General features: G+C 35.2%; 1 protein-coding gene across 1 annotated transcript; it reads right to left on the bottom strand.

Moving 5' to 3' along the window:
* Positions 1 to 110: 110 nt before the first annotated feature.
* Positions 111 to 8900, bottom strand: LOC124414411 (retinol dehydrogenase 14). The gene is made up of 4 exons (XM_046895356.1): positions 8627 to 8900; positions 7015 to 7254; positions 5514 to 5896; positions 111 to 217 (listed from the first exon to the last, which is right to left on the bottom strand). Exons 1-4 carry the CDS (start codon positions 8895 to 8897, stop codon positions 113 to 115), a joined length of 999 nt encoding a protein of 332 aa, XP_046751312.1. The 5' UTR covers positions 8898 to 8900; the 3' UTR covers positions 111 to 112.
* Positions 8901 to 16495: the final 7595 nt, after the last annotated feature.

Here is a 16495-nt window from a genome sequence, read left to right as displayed (position 1 = left end):
CAATAAAAAATTTCGTAGCAATTCCACGACCAGCAGTTCCTATGAATCGTCTCTGCCGATTGTGCGCACACGTATAGCTCATCTTCAGTTACATAATTCAGTTTTTTCTCCTTCATATCTTTGGATCATTCGCTTCTAATTTGACAAATCCTTCGCTCAGTTCCCACAGCTTTTTTCCCTTAGCCTCATCCTGTGCGCCTTGAGACAGTCCATGTTCCTAAAAGAATGAGGTTAAAATTTTATTAGAATAACTCGTAACAGTTCTCCGAAGTATGCAAAAGTACACGGGGCAGTTCTATGATAAAATAACCGAACCCGGTATTTTTTACATTACATATCCTGATTCACAGATTCAAAACTACCTTACCGACCGCAGTTTTGTCGCGCCAACGTGCAAAAATACGGAGCGGGAGAATTTAACAATAAGTTTAACTCATTAACGCTTCGGAGAATCTGAGTGACAAATTAAAAAAAATTTAAGACGGCTTACGTCCTTCAAGCGACCAACATGTACTTTGCCGATGAAAGTTCGGTTTGGTAATTTTCTGATCAAGAATCGTTTGTAAATCATTTATAAACGTTTCTAAGTGATTAGTTTAATTGTAATTACTAAAATAGAAATTAGCATGTAGTTAGCCAAGAAAATTATCGCCAATACTTTTTTTTAATTAGTGAGACGTGTAATCAAAACGAAGTTGGTTGAAAGTAATTAATTCATCCATCCCCAACTCTGTAATTCTACAATTATTTAATAATGAGCAAATTATTACATTTATAGAATTCGTGGCGCAAACCTTATACGCGTACGACCTTTGCACCCGGAATATTAATTTGCTTATAATAATCGATCAATTATCGAGTTAAGGAACTGGAAGTTTATTAATTCCTGACTTATAAACGATTTCCTTTACATTGCATATCATTTCTCACTATCATTATTTAGTTGAAAAGAATAAGAAAAAATGCTGTTATTATCTGTATTTGTGATGCTTGCAGCATTGCCGCCTAGGTCCATTTGTGGTGAAATTAGATCAGTGGCGTCTTGGAGTTAGAAAGCTGGCGTTACGATTACACTAGGAATGGATTGGCGTTTTGCAGTGATCATTTTATTCCTGCAGTAAGTCATTTTATAATATACTGCCGGGTATAAAATTCGTGCTGGAGAACGGCAGTCTATTTCTAATGAAATCGTCACCGACTTAGGAATCGCTACCATCATCTAAATTTCAATTAACTCTTTTGATACTGAGGTGAGGCTCTACAATCGACTTTTAATCATATAATCATTGTAAGGTAAACGTAATTTAATTCAAACTGTTTCGTTAAAATTGTTGACCATAAAACATCATTGATTTCATTCATTTACAAATTCTCAATTCCTACTAAGTTGACAAGCTTCACTTGTCACCATCAAACAGATGTAAATTTTTTTCCAAGTATTTTTAGAAATATCAGTACAGCCTAGTTGAAAAGCGTAAATTTCACTATCACGTGATTATCCTGTTTTCAGCTCGACTTATTCCTATTTTCGACCATATCTATGTTTCAAACCTGCATACGTAAAGGTACATGCAGATCTTCTCAAATCTCAGATTTATAACAAAGTTGAGGCAAATACCACAAGTACAACGCACGTATCGCTAGCCTCAACCAAGCAAGAGATGACAATATTGGCAATCCTAAACATTCCACCGTATGTCTGCGTTTGAACTCATTTAGCTCTTACTATATCTCTCTATACCTATGATAATAGTATATTGTATAACAAGGAGGCAAACACGCGAGGCGAAAAGACTGTTGCCTCCATGTTTCACATGATACTTTATATGTATAACAAGAGCATGTTACGCGTTTTTTTACGAAGCACGAAAGTGAGGTTAGGGTCGCGAAATGTCAGATAGGATCACTGTGTTTGTCGTGACAGCGCATGAAAGCTGTACAGAAATGACCACTTTTAAGTTCTAGGAGTTAAAAGTGGTCGTTTCAGTACCCCGCGCATGCGCATTCGCAGACTCACTCGACCATCATAGAAACAGGTACATTGTGTACGGAAAACAGCTACGAAAAAACGCGTAAAACGCGTTCGCGTTATATAAAAATATTTCGTCGCCGCCGCCGTATCAGGAATACAAAGTCCCTGACATATATGACCTGACCAACCCCTCGCGCACACACTCACGTACACCCCAAGGCATACACACACACACACCCGAAGAGACGTATAAGCATATCGGAACACATGCGAGCATACCCCAATACACCCAACACGTAACAATATACCCGAGCACATCCGAACTCACATGAACACACCGAACCGAACACCCGACCACATATGACGCACACACATATATAAATTAGGGTGGCCCTTAAAAAAAAAGTTCATGCTCCAACTTGAAAAATTTTGAGTTCACCTTGAAAAAAAAATACCCTGAAAGTTTCAATGCTCTATCTCACTATTAATTAAGAGGTGCCGGCAGATTTAAATATAAAATTTTTTTATTTGCTTTCCTTATAGAATAAGATTTAATTTTTTCTTGACCCCAATTTTTTTGAATGTTATAACGATTCGAAAAAAAAGGAAAAAATCAAACGGTGAACAAATAAATCTGGAACCAAAAATACTTTTTACTAAAATATTTTCAATTTTTCATTTTTCAAAAGTGTTTTTGATTCCAGATTTATTTGTTCACCTTTTAATTTTTTTTTTCTTTGGACCGTTATAGAATTCAAAAAAAATCGAGGTCTGAGAAAAAATGAAATCTTATTTTATAAGGAAAACGAATAAAAAAAAACAACAAAAATTTATTTAAAAAATCTGCAGGCACCCCTTAATAGTGAGATAGAGCATGGAAATTTTCAAAATCTTTTTCTTCAAGTTGAACTCAACATTTTTCAAGTTGGAGCATGAACTTTTTTGTATGTTGGGATTACGCAGTCCATACCGTCCATACTATATGTCGTTGGGTGTCAACGATGAAGTCACGTGCAGAACATTACCTGTCATCTATCGGCAATCTTCGAAAACGCGTGACGTAATCGTAACCGCTATTTACCACAGGAGGGATGGCCCAATTATGATGAGAAACAAACAACCAATCAAGAGGAAGCAGAACCACTTGACGACAACGGCGAGATCGGTCATCCGGACTACGAACTCAGCCTGTTCTACGCTCAACCCGCCAGGAGACATCTTTGCTAATACCTCGCTCTCGTTAACTTAGATTTCCTTCTTCATATATTACCGCTATCGTTTCTTTATCGTTCTTGTTCCTTACCATTTTCATTCCTCTATCGCTATCGCTACCGTTTCTATCGTTTTCGCACATTCTACCGTTTGCTCTATCGTTTAACTTCTTTCCTCAATCCATCCTGCCTTTCTTTTCTTTACCTTTGATAAGTTTCTTTTATATTAGTTTATTAGAGTCAGTGCCTGCGTGCCCGAATCACCGGCTAAGGTAAGGCTTTTGCCTTTGTATTGTATATTGTTAATTTATTTATTTCTTTATTTTTTTAATTATTGTTAACTGCCTTGAACTCTACCAGTTCGTGTAAGTACCTGAACCTAACCAGCTTTACATCGGATTCTCCAATTATAATATCATATCGTATCTTTATCGTAAAAATTGACGCTGAAGCGTCTGACGCACAACAGGTATCGTTTTATTGTTGGTTATTAGAATTTAGGATAATTAGAGAATCGCACTTGTTTCATATCGATATAATTCGCACGTCGAAGTTTCGCTCGTATATGTTCAACTCTTAACATCACAATCTGGGTTTACTCGACTCATTGTAAATCGCTTGAACCATAACTAAAACGAATCTTTTTATCATTCATTGCTGAGCGATTATCTATCCTTTATTTAAACATACCAGTTTTCTCTCAATCATTTAAACAACTCCTATAGTTCTGTATATAGCTATAACAACACGATCCCATTTACCGACTTACTGGAAGGTAGGTCTGTTACATACTTTCAATTGAAATCTGTTCTACAAGAGCATACCTTATTTCTATCATTTGCACCCACTGTTCGGGCATATACACCCCTACCTAACAACCGCTTCTTGTATCGAAATCTAAAAAAATTAGATCGATAGACTACCTATACCGAAAACATTACTGTGCAAGAATATTTTCCAATTTTTCAGATCCATCGACCTACAGAGACTGAATCATTCACCCTGCGAAGCTGTGTTCCAACCTTGGCCTAAGGAATATCAATATAAGTTATCATAAATAATTCTCTTAAGAATTTTTTTCTTACTTTCGTATGATCTATACATAATGTGTAATCAATATTTTGTCTTACGTTTCACCTTGAAGCCGCCGCTTAGCCAGTATACTGGCCAAGCTGTAGTCAAATAATATAAATGTGCGTTATTTGAATATAAATTAAAATTACCGGCGATCTAAAGGTTAACATTATACTTCGTTAAATACAACTACACTGATATTAATGTTGGCCCGCGCTGGACGTATGTACTCCCTCAAGACGGATGCAGACGCGTAATAATGGTTACTAGCCCCTCCCTGCCTTACCCCGCACAAATTCAGCGCTTGTGGGAACATACGGGTTTGGTTATAATCATTATTACCGATGATCATGTTACCGGCAGCGGATATGAGTCTTACCTTCATCGGCAAGAGTGAGACTCAATCGGTAAGAGTCGGTAAGGTAGTTTCTGCCCGGGAAAGGACCGTTTCTACAAGTTCGTTTCTACAAGTGCCAATACCGAGAAGTTCGTTTCTACAAGTGGCGATCCTACAAGTTCGTTTCTCCCGAAGAGTTCGTTTCTACAAGTTGCAATTTTACAAGTTCGACCGAGAGGTTCGTTTCTACAAGTTGCGATCCTACAAGTACGACCGGGCGGTTCATTTCTACAAGTTCGACAGGGTGGTTCGTTTCTACAAGTTGCGACCGAAAGGTTCGTTTCTACAAGTTCGACCGGGCGGTTCGTTTCTACAAGTCGCAGTCCTAAAATTTCGTCCGAAAGGATCGTTTCTACAAGTGGAGGTCAAATAATTTAAATTAAATTAAATTAAGTTAATTTAAATTAAATCAAAATGTACAAAATCGACGGAACCGCTCGGTCACTTGTAGAAACGAACCGCCCGGTCGCAACTTGTAGAAACGAACTCTTCGGGAGAAACGAACATGTAGAACTTGTAGAAACGATACCCTCTCTTTCTCCCCCATCAATAAGTCAGAATGTGCTCACTCAGTGAATGGAAAGTTTGACACCATTTTTTCCACGCAACTAATGAAACCAGTAAATTTTAATATCTAATTTAAACATGAATTCTTCATAGCACACGAATTAACCTTTTTGCAAATTTCCAATAAAAAGAAAACGGTCAGTCGAGTTCTGAAACTCAACGGACTTTCTTAACAAGGCAGAATTAAGCAAACCAGTCTCTGAATTTTTACCGTCGTATAATATCCTCATATTGATTATTGGATGCAAGTGGTACGTCTAAATCGTAATTGTTTTGAAAAAAAAACTCTTACGTGACAATCCATGAAATATTTTCCGGTGACACCAATGACCTCGTCCGACACGGCGAGGTAGATGCTGGTCTGAGCACCCTGTTCAGGGGTCTTGAAGAATCCCTTGATGATGAGGTTCATTCCCCAGGACAATGGGGCTGGGACGTTTCTCCATATCCCGCTGTCAATCATCCCGGGGTGAAGGCAATTGGCCGTAACTCCGGAACCCTGAAGACGACGCGCAAGCTCCTGAGTGAAGACAATATTCGCATACTTCGAAACGTAGTATAAGTATGCCGGAAACGTGGATGTCGGGTTCATGTTGTTCAGGTTCAAACTGGACAATCGGTACAGCTCAGAGGCCACCAAAACTATGCGGCTAGGCGCCGATCTTTTCAGAAGATCTGAAAAATTGTCATTTTTAAATATTCGTGAAATAAACAATCCAGTCAACAAACTGCAAGCTAAAAAAATTATAATCTTGGTATTTAACAATTAAAACTACTGACTGACTGACTGGCGTAAGTCGAATTTCATTTAAATATTCCTCCGTACAATAAAAATCAATTTAGTATCGCAAATATTAATAAAAAAAGTTGGTGAGTTATTTATCACTTCAAAAGTGTCGCTATTTTTATTCCATTTTTTTAATTAGGAAATATTATTGTGGTATCGCTCGCTTCATTTCAGAATGAATCATCTGGAAATCGTTTAAAACGAATTTTTAACAACATTGATATAATTTTCACTGAAGCAATAATTTAATAATCGTGACCTCTAACGATTCTTTATACAATGTTTCTGTGACTAACTGAAGAGCTACGGCAAAAACTGCATCTTTTATTCATTTAAATCAATGACGAAAATTAAATGACCTGAGGGTTTCCTATTGACATTGAAAAACAAGCGGTAAAAATAGTATTTTGCGCGGTACTTTTCATCACTTCACAAACCAATTCAGTTACTGGAAGTACCATCAAGTATAATCAAAATTTTGTGTCGTTAATATTATCTGTTTTTTTTTCAAAACTCTTATTTTATTTTTCATGAAATTCTTATTGCATTATTTGAAACATTTTATAGCAATTATGTAAAATAGTTTTTCTATAAACTTATTTATCGAAAGTAGAGGTCCAAAAATGTAAAGATTCACTGAAATTAGAAAAAGTCAAATTCGACCGAAACCAATACTGCTCTTATATCACCATAGTTGTTGAAACGTGAAATTTATACATTTGTACAGTTACTATGAAAAAGTTAATACTCAGATTTTCATCAGTTTAAATTCGTGGGGTTTAGAATTTTGGCCATGGTTGCAAAATAAATGCAAAGTATAAAGCAGTTTCAAATTAAAGTCCCAAATCTAACTTGTTTCAGCTGACAATCAGTTCCAATTTCGCCAACCACAGTGTCCTTTCGTTTTATCATTTTCAATCACATTATAGTGTATCACGAATTGGAAGATGCATGAAACTCAGGCATTATCGATTGATTCTGGACGAGTCTGGACAAGATTTCCTACCGATCAGAAGATGGGTGAGGAGGAATGGCCCGTAGTGGTTCGTGGCCATCGTCAGCTCAAGACCATCATCGGTGACCTTCTTCCTGAATGTCTCCGCCGTTCCAGCATTGTGAAGAAGAACGTCGAGTCGCGATTCTTCCCGGTTAATCTGCTGGGCAAATTCCCTGACTGACTTCAGCGAAGAGAGGTCCAATTGTCTCACCACGATGTTATTGTTTCCCGTAGACTTTACCAGCTCATCTGACGATGAAAAACAAATTTATAATCATCATTATGTAGTCACGTTTATCTTGTTTCTTGGAATTAAAACTTCTATTTGATAAGATGACAGTAGTGGAAAAAATACACCAACGATTATTTACTCTTTGTTTTATTAACTACTCATGTGCCGAATCGTCTTAATCAAAAATTCCGAGAAGAGAAAAAACTTTACACAGAATATACCAGAATGTTATTTGTGCAAATGATTGTCAACACGAATAAAACGACGTTCTATTATATAATGGAATCGATTCCAAGCGAATTTGAATACTACAAGCTAATTAGTATCAACAATTTGAAAAAAGGTTTTGTAATTCGAAGGTTCAAAATAATTAAAATCTAGCGGTTTTATCCTATTTGAATGTGCATAGCGTGTTTTGCTCGCTGAGCAAATCCACAAAAATTGTATCAAAATCATCCATGTAATCTTACATTAAAATAAAGTTATAACGCACAAATGTAGTTGTTATCGAACATTTGTGGCACCGTAATTACAGAACACCTGTTTTATCCACTTTAGAAATAACTGGTTGTGAAATCTTTTTCAGGTGATCTCCGGAGATCTCTACAGTGAACAAGAAAAAAAGAAAAACATACGAATTGCATTAAAAAAGCCTGAGTTCGATTATTTTACACGTTGTATAGTAACATTATATGTCAAATTCTTCATATTTCAGCTTTTGTATGCGAATTTGGTCAGCATCATTTCAGTTATATACTTAGTTAGGATGTATCTTATTGGTGTGCACAATAATAATTGAAACCAATAACATTGGTGGAGATTATTTAACCTTTTCATGCATATATTTTTCCTTACGTGCGATTCTCTTGAAATTTTGCATTCATGGGCTTTTGGGATCGCCATTCAAAATGGTGGATCCAATATGGCGGACAAACAAAAACGATAAGAAGAAAAATTTTTAGAAAATTCTGTAAACATTTTTGGTATGTATTAGGTTTGTATAAAAACTGGCATTCGGATTTTCATGTTAGATTAGCAGAAAATGCTTTTTTCGTGGATAAGTATGAATTTCAAGCATTTGTTTACATGTGATGGACCGGTCCGTTATTCCACTAGCTCGGGAAATGCCACGTTGCAATGTGGTATTCTTGCAATAAATAAATAAATAAATTTAATATTTTCTGAAACTTGGAAATATTTCAAGGACCATGTGGACGCAAAAAACTCGGTAGTTGTTACTAAAAAATTGATTTAATAAGTAAAAGGCTGCAAAAAAAAGGTGGGACGCATAGCGTGAATTAAAGGGTTAAACGATTTTCTCTGTTTTCCTAAATTTCGATTCAGACGGTAAAGCGCGTTTATTCGTAATCTTATACTTTTTTGGCAAACCTTTAACGACGTTGGCGCTGTCGAGGTTGCGGCAAGCCATGATGACCTTCGCACCTCGCTTGGCAAGATCCCTTGCGGTCTCCTTTCCAATACCGGAAGTACATCCCGTGATAATAACCACTTTGCCGTCCATCTTCGCTTTACTTTTACAAGTGCCCAACGTGTAACAGGCGAAAAGACGAAGTCCAATCAGCAGTATAACAGCTCCAATAATTATAGTTCCGATAGCCACACAGCAGAAAAGAGGGCAAGCAACAATCTCCAGTAACATTATCTGCAGAAATGACATGGTAAAAAAATCTCTGATCATTATTCATATAAACAAACCTTAGCCGAACCTTAAACACAAGTTTTTTTCCATTTGGTAATCGAATATTGAGCAATATCTGGTTGTGATTTGAATCAATGATAGAAATGTGTACTAGATTGTGTAGCGTAATTACGCGCATACATTACACGAGTTTCTGCAGCGTTGCAAAAAGTAAAAAATGGCAGTGGAATAAATGAAGGTATGATGAAAAAAAGTAAAAAAGTCACGCTTCATCATCCATTATTAAAATTATAATCGTAAAATGTAGATAATTACGAGTGAACGAAGATTTGTTTTTGCCACGTCTTACATAATAATTATTTATCCTTGAATTAAGACACGTTTCCATACAAACAATTTTTTTCTGTGTTCATCGCACAGCATTTAATTGTATATAAATATGCTATTATACACGTAGTAATTGATATTGTGTAAGCATATAGTTCTGTAATAATTGAGAGCGAAGTAGTCGATTTGAAGGTAGAATAAACCAGCTTCCTTTCAAATTCGTACGCATAAACTTGTAATTTTGAAATTTTAATAGACCGACTCAGAAATTCCGTGGTAACCGGTTAGATAACCCACGTTTCAACCTGCGATTTAACAGGTTCAAGTTACGTGAGTAGGAACAGAAATCACTATAGGGTCGTCAGTTCATTTATCTATGCTTATATATATATTAAAGTAGCGTATATTGAACCACCAGTTAAATTATAAATTTGAAGGGCAAGAAATGTAATTTCTATATAGAGCAGTCCAATATCACCAATTTAATTGGTGCTTTAATATACCCTACTTCACTATATATATATATATATACATTTCTGTTTTTTACTATTCTAATTCAATTTATGATTTGAAGGTAATTAAAATATGTTTATACGCTTTTATACGCTGAAAATTATAGTGACTAAAGAAATTAACAAATAAAAATCTTCAATCATCTAGTATAGACATCAATATCATTATCAAGCATTTCCGTTTTCCAAAAAAAAACAATGTGAGTCCCTGTTAACATAGTTTAGAAGAATTCTCTACAGATATTTTTGTCACAGCACACTTTCATCCAATTTGTAATGTATGTATGAATAAATAAATAAATATTCAAAGATGAAATTCTTTCCAGCTTAATCGTAATTTCAAATTAAAGTGAGCAATAATTGGAGAGATTTGTTTTAGTATGCAACTAGTAAATGAAATGGGAAAGAAAAAAACAAATTTTTTGTTTGTCAGTTAATGGCGTTTCAACATCCGAGCAGTAGTTAAATTTTTTCACAATACATGGTACATGTTTATTTTTCTGTAAATTCAGAATCGAGTTTCACAACTCAGTTCATAGTTGAAGAATGACTTCTAAAATGGCAGAATATAAAAAAAATGGAAGAATATTTTAAAAAAAGCGTCGATAACGCGTATATTTTAATAATAAAAATCACGTGAGAGACGGAGAACGAATTGATTTGCGAAAAGTTGTAAAAATATAAATAAAAAAACCCAATTCAGTGGATTTTTGTACACGAAGTCGTAACCACTTATAACGAAACGAAGAAGTACTCACTCAACCTGCGCTATTCGATGATATTATCCAAGGTCGCATTCGTTGGACGTAGATCCTCAGTCTCTATCCTTGTGGCTTTCACCGAGCAACTGAGAACTAAACAGCGGTACAATTCAGACCTGTCGTAATCCCTACTTTCGACCGCGGTCCTCTTCGGCTCTGATCATCACACATACCTAGTAGGATATGCACAGTCATGGCTGCCTGCTCGAATCGAAAGTTTCAATTTACTCGGGCATCGAGCTCACCGCTCCGACAATGCCGGCAACTTGCGTGATGCGTTTCATAATTTTTCATCCCGATGAAAGGGAGACGATAAAATTTGCTGCGTTTTGTGGTAAATTTTGATACCGTTTTTCATATTTTTTTTTTTAAGGTTGACCTCAACACTCAACTTTTGTTGTGAGACAAAGTTTCATTTGGAATAGTGTTACTTTGAAATATTTATATACTTGTATAATAAATATCAGAATTACAAGAAAATGTAGGACAAGTAACTATTTACGATTAGTTTGGTTATAATTATCAATTACTTCATCTTCTGGCTGTTGCAATGTTAACTCATTTGATTTTTTATACCTACGCTATAATATACAATCTTGATTTTCGTTTTTTAAGATTTTCTCGATATATACTGTAAATTAAATAATTGTCACGTACATGAAAAAGGGGTAAAATTTTCCGAAAAATCGATTCCCGCTATTTAATTTGTAGAATTATTCTCACATTGTGAGAAAAGCATAAATTTTGAAAAAACTCAATTTCTGAAACATGGTCAAAACATCTGAAAATCGTCCAAAAATTGTTTCTTTACTCAAATAAAAGCACAAATTAGGAACTGGTATTTAATCAGAGCGAATCATCAGAGGTTTCCATAATTGATCTAGACATTTCTCTTTTTTTTATAATACACAAAATTTTGTATACACTGAGCAGTAAAAAAGTTGCCCTTGTAATTCTGTACACTTCCCTAATTTACCGATTTTTCCTAAATATATATTTTCACGGTTTTCACAGCGCGAGGGAAAATAAGTTCATCAATATGCACATGCAATTATTGATGAAATTCATTTTCTGCAAAGTTCATCAAATGTGAAAACATGACTTTTATGACAAAAAACAAGTTCTCCCATGTTCATAAGACATTTATTTATTTTATTTTTTTTGTTTCCTCGTGGAAGAAGCTTTGTGATGGTGAAAGTTTTTTTTTCTCCATTTTTCGGTGTCAAAGTGTTCAAAATGTTCCAAAATATCGAAAAATCATATTTAGAAAAAATGTCCGGATGTGTATATGTGTGTGTGTGTGTGTGTGTGTTCTGGCACGGTAAAATTTGAACGATTATAACTTGAGAACGATTTGAGTCACAGTGTTCCCGTTTCGAATAGATATTAATCTATATATAATCTCTACGTTCACTGCAAATTCTTTCAAAATTACTGGAAAATTATGAAATTTACGGCGTTTTGAAATTTTTCGAAAGCTTCCATGACCAAGTTATTTTCTACAAATTTTAAGAGTTTGTAAAAAAATTTTGTTTTTCATAAACAAAGTATCGTGGAAAGACAATCGGTATTCAATGTGGGTATGATCGTTGGAATGGTTCAGATTTTATGAATTTTTTAATTTTTTGAGAAATCGTCGAATCGCTCTAACTTGCAAATTTCAAGGTATCGTACTGATTTTTTTGAAGAGTATTCTAGAAGTGAAGTTGGTATAAAATTTGAATAAAATGGGTCAAACGGTTTGGATATTGCAAAAATGTGAAAAAATGTTGTATTTAGAATTTGGATTCTATTTGTCTCATAAGAATTTATTGATCACTGTAGAAATGAAAATTGTTTATCTTTTTTAAAAAATAATTAGGAGCCTTGCAGTTTTTTGTCGCCTTACGGTCTCCACACCTTTAAATGCATCCTTGCATTGTTACTCGATGAATATTTTCCGTTCCAATTCCTCGAATATTTGGAAATCTAACACCATTGATCAGAATGAAAGAAAAATTAAAACGTGAGTGAAATGTTCAAACTCACAGTAATATAGTGAAGCGCTATTTCTTATTGGTTTCAATAAATTACCTAAAGTTGAATTTACATCCTATATCCTGTTTCCTAAACAGTCCGGAAAACTCGCAGGACTTAAGTATTTACAGAAAAATTCAAATTACCTTATCCTTGCGTTTCGCAGGGTCAGGGCCAAACACACGGCGAGAAACTTTCACCAGGTCGTAGTGAATATTTGTCTGACTGTATAAATAGACACAGAAACTCATGAACTCACTTAGTGAAACCGGAAAATTTTTCGATTTACAAACTACGCCTATGTTACTTATGAATTTTGTTTTATGAAACAGGTATTTTAATCCTACCTACTTAGATTTATTGTAATTACTGAGTTTCTTCATATTCGTTCAAATGGTGAAGACGATATCCGAAATTAAATTTTTCCGTATCGTTAAACTTTCAAATTGCTAATTGAATACGAACGTTTGTTTTCCATGCTACCCGAATAGCTATGGAATTATTTCAAATTATTATGAGAAAAAATGTAACACAAGGATGATTTGAGTAAGGATTTGAAAAACATAGATATTTAACATTCTTCGAACTAATATCTGGGAAATCATTAAGTACAATCAATTCGAACAGTCAAGAAAAACTACTTTTTTCATGAAACTTCATTGATGGTAAAAATCTCATGTATAGAAAAAGTTTGTCGTTTCACAAACATCTTGCATTTCTTGAAGAGTTTGGATGGATTTTATTGCGAGACAGTCCGAGTTTGAGTACTTACCGAATTCTTGTATTCTCAAACTACGAATAGAAATAAAGAAAATATAGGAAGTATGCATAAAAAGTTAGATATCGATGCTTCAATTCAAATCGCTTCAAACTTGTTCAAAATTTAGTAAATTGCAATGGTTTGATTTCACTCTACGATGGCTAATTTTATTCAGAAGATTTATTTTATACACAGTCACTGAAACAGATATTCTCTTCTTTTCAATAGTATTCTTAATGTTACCGTTTGTTGGTCAAAATCAATATTATCTACATGCATCATTGCAAAATTAAATACTTAACAATGCCAACATGATGAAAAAAATGGCTCAGTAAATTTGAATATAATGCTATTCCGAAAAGAATGATTTTACGTAAATTAAACTTAAAAAAAGTGACTAGATTTTGTCTTATTTTGAAGCGATTTGAAATTAAATGTTAATATATAAGCTCTTATTCATAAATCCAGTAGTTTCTATACTTTCATTTTTAAAGAGATCTTCGTTACTTTCATTATTGCATACATTCATTACTCGTGACACTAATGACAACGTACATCTCCAAGTCTGCAACGGTTTATCCGGCGTCTTATAATAACTTACCGTTATGAAATAGCGGTGCAAGTAATGTGTACTATAAGATGATAATTAGGTGAAAACCCGACGTATCGGTGCGTATTGACTATTCATAGAAGCTATGGGATCCATCAATACTCGATATATCATCGTTATGCTACTTTCATATAAAATTTTCTTCTCTAACGATAAGTGAAAATACGATTTCTACCAAACAACGAATATACATCAGATTTATTTTGCTGCGTATTGTGAGTATTAATTTTCTCAGCTATCGACGAAAGGATTGCAGCTTTCCATCAGGATTCAACTGCAGCTTCGTAAAACTCATTTTCGCTTATTCGATTTCAGTGATTAATGAATTTTCCAAAGTTTTTATGGAACAATTACTCAGGCAAACAAATTTTTCGCTAATCAAAATCAATTGGGTGAGAAGTGCAATATTTTGAAATTGCTCATGATCTGGGATTCATTACTTCTGTTCATTTACTTATATTTATTTTCAATTTTTTCGTTGAAAAGTATTATTCAATAAGTATAATACACGTTTACATCAATTTTTTTTTCTTCTCCCTGGTTTAGGTGACGCAAGAATTAGACAGCCATCGAGTCTTAGTTTAAAAATTTTCCATCTAGCTGAAAGACGGTCGTTGAAATCAGACGCTGCTGCAATCAACTTTTCGAAGTGCTGAATTTTTTCACCTGCGGTCGTAGCTTGGTAATGCTGCAACCCATCACGTGTGGCCGCAGATTTTGTACACTGGAATCAGCAGGCACCGATACTTGGGCAGCCAAATCACCGATCTTTCGGTCTTTTAATTTCACCGCAGACTCCAGAGAAGATACTTTACGATTCAGCATACTAATTGTGATCTCTTTCTGCTGGAGCTCTTGCCTCAGCTGTAAAAACGCCAGACGAGAAATCAAGGTTTCCTCACTTTCATCCTCAGCGTCACCAGTGTGGGAAACTTCGGGTACCGCCGAATCATCATCAACCATTTGCTCTGCAGACGAGCTTTTGCTGCTTGCTTCTGCAAATTAATCAAAGTATGATAATTATTTATCCAGAAGTTATCTTTCAAGTTCACTCACGGGATAACCAATATCACCAGTATCTGTCCCGCTCGGTACCCAACAACTTTTATACGGAATATTTTTATCTATGACAATTGCTTCTCAAGATATTCAGCTGTATTATTTAAAATGGGACACCCTGTATATATTTCGTGACGTCACAAGCGGGCAGATTTCATCATTAAAGTTTACTAATTTTTAAATCGTAGCTTCAATGACAGTGTACCTCCGTACGTACTATCCCTACAAAAATGTCCGACACAATCTAACACGTTAGGATAGGATACAGACAAGATTTCCGGATAGACCTTTACAGATTCGATTCGTATCTGTTTGTGTCTGTCAGTATCCTGTCAGTATCCTATAAGCATCCTGTACGAACGTGTCTGATCCTGTCGAGAATTTTTAGCATTTTTAGTAGGGTAGCTCAGTCATTGCTAAAATAGATCGCTGATAATGTTTATTATGAATAATGACGAATAAATAAATCACGTCACATCAAACATGGCCGATTGGCATGACCGACTTGTTAAACATTCACCGCTTCTGCGATTTCAGAATTTATTTCACTTCCGACACAGAGTTAGGAACGTATAACAGCACAAACGTAATCAGGGAAAACCAATTTCATCAGTTAGCTTACATATAACTAATTAGTTAACGTAAATATAACACACTTTAACGAGGAAATTTTCAGGTGACAGAAGCCCGTTCATGATGGCCGCTGTGCTTTTACGTCAATTTTCTGGGACAACACGATACTAAGTGATTTTATTGGACTATTCTGTTAGATCCAACCACTCAAATCACTTAGTATCCAGTCATTTAGTTCAACTTTGAACGTCCAGCAGCGCTAGTGTTTATGACGTCACGAAACATAATATGACAAGCCAGTTCAGCGGCGCCATGAACCGTCGCGGACAAATCTGATATTACGCGACCCTAACCTCAATTTCGTGCTTCGTAAAAACGCGTAACCTACTTTTGTTGTATAAAAAATCGCATGCAACAAGGAGGTCTTTTCGCTTCGTGTATTTGCAATATTCGTCTTCGGCTCACCTACGACTCATACTGCCAACTTACACTCGGCCCGAAAAGACCGGGTTTCTCTCCTTGTTGCAAAGTATACTATTTCCGTTTCCTTTTATGCTTGCGTCTCGGACGGAAGGTGGCTATTTCTGTGACCTTATAATAAAAGCACTAAAAAACGTCCGGGTACTGAGAAGTTTTCAAATTTGTACTTCGCTTATGTGCCCTCAACTTCGAAAGCGTGTAGAAAATAGTCATATCCAAACCATTACACTATGGAGGTAAGTTCCTTTTACATCACAACGACTCATATTGCTAACTTACGCTGACAATGAGCCTAAAAAGTCACACTTTTTCTGCTTGATGCACAACTATTCTATACTATTCTGTACTAGTCACAAGACAATGAAGTAAATAGAATCGACGATCACAGTGCCTGAGAAATTAACCATTACTTTATTCAAGTATAATTGAACTCGATAAAATTACCCATCATATTGAAAGTATGGAATTGAACTGCAGTCGACATCCTTTACTTATTATAC

The sequence above is a fragment of the Diprion similis genome, chromosome 14 (genome assembly GCF_021155765.1).
Source record: "Diprion similis isolate iyDipSimi1 chromosome 14, iyDipSimi1.1, whole genome shotgun sequence".
NCBI classification, from domain to species: domain Eukaryota; kingdom Metazoa; phylum Arthropoda; class Insecta; order Hymenoptera; family Diprionidae; genus Diprion; species Diprion similis.
Note: the sequence above shows the minus strand (reverse complement) of the source record. Positions and strands in the feature narration are given on the sequence as shown.